The 11,438-nt window shown below is 38.7% G+C and overlaps 1 protein-coding gene across 1 annotated transcript in view; it reads right to left on the bottom strand.

Moving 5' to 3' along the window:
• Window positions 1–227: 227 nt before the first annotated feature.
• The window catches only part of cfap20dc (CFAP20 domain containing), a 32,287-nt gene continuing 21,076 nt past the window's right edge, over window positions 228–11,438 (bottom strand). The window contains exons 15-17 of the mRNA XM_075460003.1: window positions 6,222–6,283; window positions 1,217–1,299; window positions 228–367 (exon numbers count right to left, since the gene is read on the bottom strand). Coding sequence (XP_075316118.1) covers window positions 228–367; window positions 1,217–1,299; window positions 6,222–6,283 — 285 coding nt within the window. The remainder of the gene's footprint in view (window positions 368–1,216; window positions 1,300–6,221; window positions 6,284–11,438) is intronic.

Genomic DNA, 11,438 nt, shown 5'->3' with positions numbered 1-11,438 from the left:
GAGGGGGGAAAAAAGCATGAATTTGATTTACAGAGTCCCAATCCCTTACACACAAAGCTGCCATTAGTTTCCAGGAACAAAAGCAGGAACAAAGAAAGTTTTTTTTTTTTCATGAATGGAGAATTTGCTTCTCATCAATAAGCTCAGCTTAAAAAAAAAAAAAAATCCCGAAGCAGTTCATTTACTATCAATGTGATTTATCAGTTCTGATCCTAATGGGCTTTGAATCAAGCTAGTTCATAGTACTTCCCCGTCTTTGGATCAAAATAGCAGTTCAGGCAAGGATCATAGAGCAAATTCAAATACTCGTCTTCATTCTCCTCTTCTTTCCCCAGCCCGTCTTCTCCTGTATGAAAGCCAAAAATCACTCTACAATCTTCATGTTCAAAACCTACATTTGTAACAGTATAACAGTGATTCAAACCGAGTTTGCACAGATACATTTATGTAAGAGTTTTATCTAGTTTTAGATATATACAAATATAGTCATGCCAGATATAAATAAGGGGCTACTCTGTCAACTTTTAATAGAATAAAATGAGATGCTTGGATGGGGAAGTGACCTTCAGACTCAGGTGGATTTAAAAGTTCTCTGCCGCTGCGATTTTTTTCCTCATCAATCAAGACCTAAGACACTCAGACCCGGTACCACATTATGAAGCTGTAAAGAGATTCCCTGTAATCCCAGCTACTTTAAAGCACAGGAATTTAGCTGTTAAACTGACAGGCAGTTAAAAGCTAAAAAGGTTATGGAATGCACTGGGACGACCATTTTATCTTATCAGAACTTGCGAAATAATAATGAAAACTAATTATATGACACATTGTGTAAGAGGTTTAAAACTGATGTAGTAAACTGAAAAGGTTTCATCAATTAACCTTGTCGATGTGTCGAGGGGGTCCAAACCTATAATGAGCCTGTCTCCTCTGACCTATGGCGTTATGTGGAGGACAGAGAGCTCCGCTTTCACATGTTTTTTCCTCCTAATTAGATACACTTTCACTAGCTGTCCCATCATGCTGTGTGCAGCCTTTGGTGGCAATGTAACATCTCTGTAAGCTCTGACACCAATGACTGTTTCCATTAGTTGCATGCTTTTATGTAATTAGAGTTAAAGCAATGGATTGTTTGCTGTCTTCCTGACTCCCAAGGACATAAAGGCAGTCTGTGGGGGTAAAAGGACTAAAATGGAGGTTACCGTACCTCTGCCTCGACTTTCCAGATTGTTCTGTGTGTTGCCTGACCTTCTCTGCTGGCTGGGAGGCATAATAGGAGGGCTGAGCACGTCCATCCACTCTCTAGGGGAAAGACCATAAAGCCAGACAGTCATGACAACACATACCATTACACTCACCATCCTACCCTATGACATTTTAACAATGAAGTCCCATCATCATGCACTCTCAGAAGCCCATCTAAGATTCCATTGTCCTTGAGCCACTTCGCCTGCAGCCTCACAGATTTACCTGAAGGATCACTTATTAAATTCTGACTCCAGCTGTGACTTCCAAGTATCCACATTCTGGCGCAGAGTAGGGGTCTTAACCTTGCCGGTTTCTGTGAGAGTATGACTCCATTTTTCTACAAATGAGTGTATCTTCTCTGTCTGTGATGCACGCAGGGTACAACCATACATCTATCACTTTCTCCTGTTCTTTAAGCATGGTGTAACTGATTACAGCCAGAGAGGAAATATCCCACGATGAAATATTGCTTAGAAGCAATGCAAGGTTCATTTGTTAAACAGCATTCATAATCATTTTTGGCGATATATCAGTAGTGCAATCATCTGTTAACATCTTTTGCCTTTGGATAAGAGCAAACCAGAGCATATTTAATGAGGAATTACAGTATAATCTTCTGTACAATATTCAGCTGACAGCAGGAGATTCAAATGTTTTCCCCTGGTTGGTCTGTCTCACCATCAAGAGGTGCAGTGACTGCTAATGTCATGCTTTCTGAAAACAGCACATTAACCAAGCAAGCAAACTGTTTGTGGTGGATATACTGCTATTCTTTACAACATCCTGGCAGCAGCATCGAATACTCAAAACTACTGACCAACTTTAAACAGCTTTTCACTTTCGTCGGAAAGTAGATCCTCAACATTTTAATTCTTTATGTTTACGATTCCAGCACTGTCACTAGGAACTGGCACTAGTTTTAGCTGGATACAACTGCACAAAAATATTAAAATCCAGTACTAATATGGGATCATGTGAAAAACTAGTGTGTTCCTCTTTGGATTCTAGAGTTTCATGGTCCTTAACAGATCTTAAAATGAGCTAAATGCAACCTTAAACGAACATCAAGACATTACTATTACACTCTGTTATAATTTGTTTAACCAAAACCTAGCTGAAATGTAGAATCAGTGTGTGAAAAACAAAACACCCCAGGCTTTAATAGCTCGCGTAACCACCTTTAGCAGCTATAATTTGAAAATTTCAGTCTCTGGTATGTTAATTTTGTTCATGTATGAGCTTTGTGTTTTGTTACAGAGACAGCTGGAGAAAGCCTGAGTCATTATTTCTGGCAGCAGGCCAAACCATATGAGGAATGCTCCTTCTGTGGCAAAGTTAGCATCAAGACGCTCAGATCAACAAAAGCAAGGCAAGGTACTGTTAGACTGTGACCATTTAGTGAATCACAGGGGCAAATCACTACACTATATATGTCACTACATGTTTGACATCAACTGTTGCACAAGAACCAAGGACAAACATGCATCTGTTCTCTCAACCTGAGCAGCTTGCTTGTATTCAAGTATTCCGGTAGACATTTCTCTGTCTCTTTAGTCAAGAAACATATTGAAAAAAAACATTCTCTTTTTGGTCTCTTAGATCATTCATTGAGGTTTGTGGGCATTTGTTTATGCACAGATCTTAGCAGGTCCTACCACGACATTTCAGTTAGAATTGAGGTCTTGACTTTGACTGGACCAATGCGACATCTTGATTCTTTTCTTTTTCAGTCATTCTGTTCCAGTTTGACACTTTAATAGTTTGGTATAGGAGTTCACGGGAGCCTAACCCTAACCACAGGACCTGGAAGCCCAAATCATTTAACATGTTAACTGAGGCCTGTAGAGTCTGCGATGTCTGCCTGTTCTGACCTTGGGGTGAACTTGCTGTGACATTTTCTCCTGGGAAGATTGACAGCTGTCTTGAATGTTTTCCACTTGTGAATAATCTGTCTCTTTCTGTAAAATGATGGACACCAAACTGTTTGGCAACGACCTTATAACGCTTCCCAGATTGATGGGCAGCATCAATTGCTTCTCAAAGATCAATGCTGATAACTTTTCCTCCTTTGGCATTGTGTTAACACACACCTGTATGCTCCAGACAAGCAAACTGGCAAAACCTTTGCTTTTCCAGAGGTGCTCACACTTTCTGGTTGTCAATTAATCAAGTGAAATACCTTGACTTCAATGAATAGTTGAGCAGATACAAGCAGGCATGATTTGATAACTAAACAGTATTATCTTGGTGCTTGGTGTGTTATTCTGGTTTGGAGAAGCTGGATTTCATCCACTTTTGGTCAGGCTAACACGTTCACATCCATTTCATTAGTCCAATTTAGTCGGACTAACACAGTAGCTGCAAAATATTTCAGAAACATTGTTGTGACAAATTGGTCATAACAGCCGTGTCCTAAGTCCTAAGCGCAATGGTAGCGCTTTAAAGACATAAGCCAAACCAAAGTCAATGAATATATGGAAGAGGCATGGTGACATTTAAATTACAAGCAAGGTGATTTATCTTCTATCTGATCTCTTCATGCATTTAAAGATGATTCAATTTCCTTCATTTTTGGTCTTATACCTTGGAGGGGACACAATGCATTGTCACTATTGGGGCTTTGATTTTTCCATCTAACAAAAGCATTTACCCCACTCCTACACCTCTCTGACTGTTTGATAGACAGGAGCATTGTACAAAAGTTAATGGAAGCAATTTTCAAGGACAAGGGCTCTTGCTAGCGAGGTGTAAATTGGTCTTCGAAATGTTAAGTGGAGCTTGGCAGGAGTGATTAAATACTTAGATTTTCAAGTTATTAAGATCTAAATACATATCTCATAAAGACAAAACTTTAGTTTCGGCATTAAATTCTAAGAAATACACAGCCCTACTAATGTTCACAATGGTATTTCCTGAAAAACAAATGTATTTAGACTGTACACACAGTCTCTCTAACAACCTTATTTGCAGCTTCACAGTTGGTACGTCAGTCTAAGTCAGACACAATTACCACACATGTCAAAAAGCTAGATTTTTAACATAAGCTGTTAAAGCACGTAAATCACATGTTAAAATGCTGGCCATGCCATTGCAACATTAAGCACAGCTACAGGAGCATTTTCATTGTCAAGGAAGCCTCAGCTTTTGACAGTGAGAAAGCCTTACAGTGGTGCCAGGATGCTCAAAAAGCAGCAAGATAGTATTCACTGTAACGGTGTCTGAAAATGAAATGCCTGAAAGAAAACAAAGAAAACGACAAATCCTGTGCAGCTGCTATTCAATATGTAAATCAAGGCTTGCCTCTAAGTCTAATTTCAGCAGTACAGCTGTGGATTCTGTAGAGCTGTGTGTTTTGAGGTGGTAGTCAACAGCAGCAACAGCAATATTCACTTTCAGTATGTACTAAGCATGTTAGTTAATTTTTTCCTGCTTATCTCTACTGTCTATCTGCCCCCCCCCTCTTTTTTTTTTTTTTTACATCTGATCTAAACAATCATTCAAACACAATTTTGAACGCGTGGGAGTTGACACATGTTCTCACCAGGGTACCTTGCTTTTCATCAATAAATCACAAGTGTTAGAGATGAGGGGGCTGCATAATTTGAGTAGCGGAACTGTGATGCAATCCTTTTGTCTTCCCTTGTAACGCATCACATGGTTGTGTACACCCACAAAGAGATGGACAAGTGCAGAGACGGCTGTGCATTAGCAGGCTGTGGGGCGAGATGATGTCTTTGGAACCCTCCAAGGACAACTGAATCAATTCATACAGTTCCCCAGCAGGGCGTTGCAATGGATAAACACTATGCAATTGTGCAGCTTAGATAAGGGTTAGGATTCAGTCAGTGAGACTACACTGTATACTGTGACATTTGTAATGCAAATCTATTGGATTGTAATCATTGTCCATTATCACTCTTTGTTATTATTGTTTCTATTAATAATCGTAATGGAGGTATTTGAGCAATTTATTTTATCTGTTTCAGGGGCTGATGGAAACTTCCCTCCAAGGACCCTAACAAAAACAAATTTGACTGCCATGAAGGTTATACAACATATCATTTTATTTCATCTTTTCTTGAATACTACAAATCTCATTGAACTTATATGAGTGAAAAACTAACCATTCTGCCCCCCCCCTCTTCACTTATTATCAACCTCTATTTCATTTGGTGGGTTTTCAGGGCTACATGAGATGTGTTCTGTTTAACTCTCCTGCAGCAATAGAAGTTCATTCAACAGCATGTTTTCTTTTTCAGGTTAGAAGTTAATTTTGGTTTGACCTGCAGGTAAGCAGAACAAGATGGAACATGTCTGCTGGCTGTTTTTCATTAAAAACTACGGCTGCTCCTGCTGCATAAATGCTGGCTTTTTAAATTCTGGGTAAATCAAAATGTGTTCTGTCCCAGCGAATAACAAGCACTATCAAAAGTTTTCTAGAGATGAATCTGATAATTTGTAATTATCAGTTAAAAACTAAATGGCATTGTGAAAATGACAGCAGCAGTTCAGGGGAAAGAATAACACGGTACCTGGAACATTCTCAGTTTATTTGTACCCAACTGAGAGCAAGATAAGCTCCAGTTTACATGTCTATCTGACAGTTGACATTTAGCTTAAATATTGCACCGGCAACCATCTGATTATGAATTTCTGGGTGGGTGTTTTCGCTTCAAAGCCTTTTTTTCCAGGGTTACAAGATGTACACTAGAGGGGGTTTTCAGTTAGCTCAACAATTTTCTTGTTCTCACCAAGGCTATTAACAATTCAGTACCCAAAGTAGGTAAAACAGTATCACAGTTCTTTGTAACTGCTCCTTTTACATTCAGGCTTTCACGTACAATAAAATGGACTGTGGAAGACACAAAAAAGCTCAATTTTACCCTCCCAGACTAGAGACCACAACTGTAACATGGATTTTATTCTAAATGTAAGACTTTGGAATGCATCTGCGTGGTGTGATGCATACTTCTTACCTTGGATTTGACTGAAGCAAGGGGTTCATTTCCTTCAGATAGTGATGTCCCTGATTCACTGGCTGGATGAAATAAGTCACAAGTGTTAAAATATCGTCTAAATTCAAGTACAACACATTTGGAAATTATTATTAGTATTATTATGTAGTTATGTTCACTGAGTTAAAAAGACAGAGAAGAGACAAAAAAGCACATCCTGTGTGACATCAAGACTGACAATATTTCCTATGCTCAGAATGAATATTGAAGATCATCCTGTTTATCACCATCAGAATACTTTTTAAGCTAAATTGCTTGTCAAATGATGATGCTTCTTAACCGAAATCATACAGTTTTTGACAGGTAATTGTCCCAGGGCATTTTGTTTTCTTTTGCAACGGGGTCATTATGTAAAATCAAAATTAGCACTTTATATGAAGTGTCAAAGTCAACTAAATGTTTAAAAGACAAAGGTGATGCTCGAGGATCTCATTAAAGCATGGAAGTGGAGTGGAAGGGACCGTGATAATGATTATCAAAATGTACACAAAACTTTTTCAAATCCCATCTCATCTCATTAATCTGCTGTTTTGTAGTTATTTGAACACTGACACTTGTTTGTTAGTTTGTGTCAGTTTCGTCAAAACATGGCGAAGTATATAATAAAAGTATATATAATATATAATGGGGGCGTACCCTAAATTTGCAGAAGGATTTTGGAATTAGAGCAATGAAATGCGAAAACAAATCTTTTTTAGGGACCTAAATGTAAATGGGGATATTTAAGAATCTTAACACATTGCCAGCTGTGGCTGCCAAAGTCTGCAACCCATGGACATCAGCAAAGAATAGAGTTTCCTCTTTGTTGACTATCTGCCTTTGTCGCAGCTCTCCTTAGGTGTTGATCATTTGGGAGTATTTCTATACTATTTGTATACAGTAGCACCGGTTTACAATAGAGCACATCACAGAGTACTTTAGAAAGAAAACAAACCAGAAATTACATGCAAACTAATTCAATGCTGATCAATCCAGATCAGGAAAATCATTTTTCTAATAAAAAAATAAATAAAAAGAAGAAAAAAAACTTGCTTAGATAAGAATCATATCAATAGATTGAATAAAATCTAAAGTTTGCAACACCCCCCCCCCCATCTCGAGCATGCACAGGGAGGTGGGTAGTTTTGTCTTAACTGCCACACACCACAGAATTTTCTTTTCTTTAGCTTAAAGAACTGGATTGCTTTCACAGTACGTATTTGATCATTGTCCATCTGTTCTGTGAAGCACCGCTATTCGCTTTGCTGCATCTGGCTGAATCTGAGCGAACAGTATATCTCCACACACTTCATAATTCATCCAGCTGCTTCTGTCTCCTGTCACATCATCAATAAACACTTGCGACCCAGTGCCAATGGAAGCCATGTATGTCCATGCCATCACACTGCCTCCACAGGTTTTACAGATGATGTATGCTGCAAGTCAAGAGCTGCTCAGCTTTCCCACGCTTTCTATTCCTGTCATTCTGGTTCAAGTTGATCTTAGTTTCATCCGTTTGAAGGATGTTGTTCCAGAATTGGTCTGGCTTTTCAGAAGTTTTGTGATTATGTTGAATCTTTTCTGTTTCTTGAGGCTTATGTATGGTTTGTACCTCATGGTGAATCCTCGGTATTTGCTCTGAGGAAGTTTAATTGGGTAATGGATAATGATCATGTCAGCCTCCTCTAGAGTGCTCTTGATTTGGCTGGATATTGGGAAGGGGTTTTTCTTAATGACTGAAAGAATCCTGCAGTAATCCACCACTGCTGTCTTCCACAGACATTGAGGCCTTTTAGTGTAGCTGAGCTCATCATTACAAGCTTTTTTTTCAGAATGTACCAAATTGTTTTGGCCCCTCCCAATGTTCCTGTTATCTCTTTGATGGATTTGTTTTGTATCAGCAGGCAAAGGCTGGCCTGTTTCCCTTACACTGAGAGCTCAGTTGACTGCATGTTGTGGGTTCACAGCAAAAGCTTCCAAATACAGATACCACAATTTGAATAATTTCAATGTCCCTTTACCTCCCTAAGTGATGGACAAATAAAAAAGGAATAAATTGCCCAATTACATTTGAGCCCCTGAAGAGGAGGGTACTACTTTACATAACTTTAATGTGTATTAACAAACAGGTATGTCAAGGTTCAAGTATTTCCAAATCTGTGTAATAATGTCACAGTCTAAACTAAGAAAATCATTAATATCACAGTGAGCACTTTCTTCAAAATCTTAAGGCAAGCCAGCCCCTCTCTGCATGATCAGAAAAGTCTGAAAAGCCCTCTTCATCTGACAGAATCCCTCCAATGTTTTACAAAAGGTCCTCAAACAGCTGCCCTCTGGCAGATATGTGCACTGCCCCACAGTGAGGACAAACCAGAGGAAGGAAACTTTGAATGGAACTGGTGTGGTGTATTTTGATATTTCACTGCTTTTTCAATACAGGTTGCATGCTCAAGATTTGCATGAAGACTCTCACGGCATATAGTTTGCGTTTCAGTTTATTATTGCTGGAGACCTACGACCACATTCACTGCAGAAATAAATCATGCCATCATGGTGGTCAACAAAGTAAAGTCTTTCTGGAAAGTGACCCTTGCCCCATTTAGATAGATAGATAGATAGATAGATAGATAGATAGATAGATAGATAGATAGATAGATAGATAGATAGATAGATAGATAGATAGATACTCATGTTCAGCTGTAAGACACACAAGTACACTATCTTCTTCATCTTGTCAAAGCTAAAGACCGTATTATGGCCTCGGGAGTCTTTTTGAGCACAGTGCTTGTTAAAGGCTATTTTATTACATGACTTTGATGAAGAAGCAGACATGCTGAAGCTATGGTCCCTGCATTGCTTGATTTAATTTAGGCTATCTGTGCGTTCCACTGTCTTTTTTTATGTAATTCTGCAGAGGGAACCTAAAATTGCACCCTGTGGAATTCTCCAGGTAATATGGACTGATGATGGTGAGTTACCTGCAGGACGATAGAAAAAAAAATGTATTTCTGTATTCCACTGTAACATAAAACCCGCTACCTCACATAGTCATTAAAAGCTGCATGGACTAGAGTTTGGAAGAGAGAAAAAGGAAATGTACATGTGCTGCTAAAAAAAAGAAGTTTTTATTCTATTTTTATTTTATTTTGAACAAAAATCGCTTCTTGACCTGACAGCAAAATGTGTTTTGGAAGTTCAATTTAGCAACTTCAGCTGCCTGCAGTTTGGCAGTGAACCTGCCAACTTGCCTGACACACAACTTACTGTACAGCTAAATAGGAAAAAAAAAAGACACGAGGTTTAGCTCTTAGAGCTGACATTTCAATTGCTTGTATTGTCTCGCTGGTTTATGCTCAAACATCTTTGCACTCTGTTTTATTATCCCTTCCACTCTACATGTCCACCCTTGAACATCATCTGTTATCGTGCATGCTGTGTCACATGAACCAACAACAACCAGAGACCCTTGTGTCTCTTACTTATCTTTGATCATTGCTCTCTTAAATTAAATAATTTGTGTTCCTTTAACTAACATTTATTAGAAATTGGCACAGCCCAATTACAGCCTAGGCTGTAAAACTGGACATTTGCTCTTAAGTGAATCTCCATTTGGCCGAATGTTTTTCATTTTGATTTTTACGTAGAACAATAGCTACGGCTCTTTCCCCGTGGATCTCTCTTCATATCATATGATGACACAGAAAGCTTAAGCTGATGATTGCCCACTATCAGTTTCAAGATATAATTGCAGATTATATTATCTAAATTAGAAAAAAAACATTTAGAAATCTAATTTAGTCCCTTGGGCAACTAGAGATGCAGTAGTTAGTGATGTGTTTTCTTAGCAAAATGTTTCTAGATCTAAACCTGATGGTCAGCTAGTGCCTTTCTGTATTTTCTTATAGCTCATAGATAGTTTTTGTCCAAGGGCCATATCTAAGCTATCCAAATCTAAAGACAACCTTGTAAGGTAATTTGTCATTCTAAACAGGCCATGAGCATTAATGGTTGTCTGTCCATTTGCTTTGTTGAACCTGTCTCCCATTATAAGCTGGGAAATGCTTCAGCGTGTCACTTATCAGTGGATAAGTGTGTATTCTGTGAAAGGATGGATAGGCAAAGGGATTTAGACAGATGTCTTCACATAATGAGATATATTACAAAGTGTACATTTATATCAAACTCCTGGCAAAGAATGTTAAACTATGTAAACATGTTAAAAGGGTTACCTATTCAACCTTTTTGTTCATGCTAAAGTGTTGGTTTTTTTTTAGCACTATCGTCTTATCTATTGCTCCCAATGAGATGAAAATATATGCATCTGCAAGCAACAGCTTAAAGAAAAGGTGCTGCACCCAGCATCCTTTTTAAGAGCATCCCACTATTGTTCAGCCACTTAGACTTCTCAGCCAAAAATTAGTTTAAACATCTCTGAGCTATTTACCGAGGCTCTGGTCTTATCACTGTCACTACTTTTCAGGCAAGCCATCGCATTGGGCTGAAACTGTCACCAAGGTAACCGAAAAAATAAAGAGAAAGCAGTCCTGGTCACGCATGCCTATCCTGAGTTGTTGTCGTTGTATGAATTGTCTAACATTTATTTCTGCCCCCGGACAAAATAAACACTATGTGGATGCCCATCCTAACCATTCAACATCTCTATTCCAGTGCATTGTGACAGTCCAACGTTTGGTTTCAGAACAGTATTTGTATCAAAGAAGAAGATAATGCATTTCTTAACAAAATACAAAAAATATCTTTGTAATTCTGTCTTCTTTTATGCCCTTTGTCTGACTCAGTCTCGCGTCTGCAGCTGGGATTGTCATGGTTTAAGAAATTCTGAATTCTGAAATGACATGACTGAAGAAAGCATTGCCTACAGAGAAAATAACTATCAAGTCGGTAACCACATGCAAACACGTATGAAATTTGATTCCACACAACTGCTCAATCTACAAGTTAACTCATCTGCATTCAGCCAAGTAATGCAAGTATAGCACAAAATCGCCTGGGGGTGAAGTTCTGTCTGTACTGTAACAGTGGCTGCTGAAACAGGGGAAGCAGTCAGTATAGTATGAATGACAGCTGCAGGGACCACTCGAATTGCAGCATCGAGGGATAAAAAAATAACCTGTCATCTCCAATGAGTCCGAGCCCCAGACAGTGACTCCTCTTTATTTAGGTGTCATTACTATCTGT

Source organism: Odontesthes bonariensis, chromosome 3, assembly GCF_027942865.1.
Source record: "Odontesthes bonariensis isolate fOdoBon6 chromosome 3, fOdoBon6.hap1, whole genome shotgun sequence".
In the NCBI taxonomy this organism is placed as follows: Eukaryota; Metazoa; Chordata; class Actinopteri; order Atheriniformes; family Atherinopsidae; genus Odontesthes; species Odontesthes bonariensis.
This window is presented reverse-complemented; position numbering and strand designations above follow the sequence as displayed.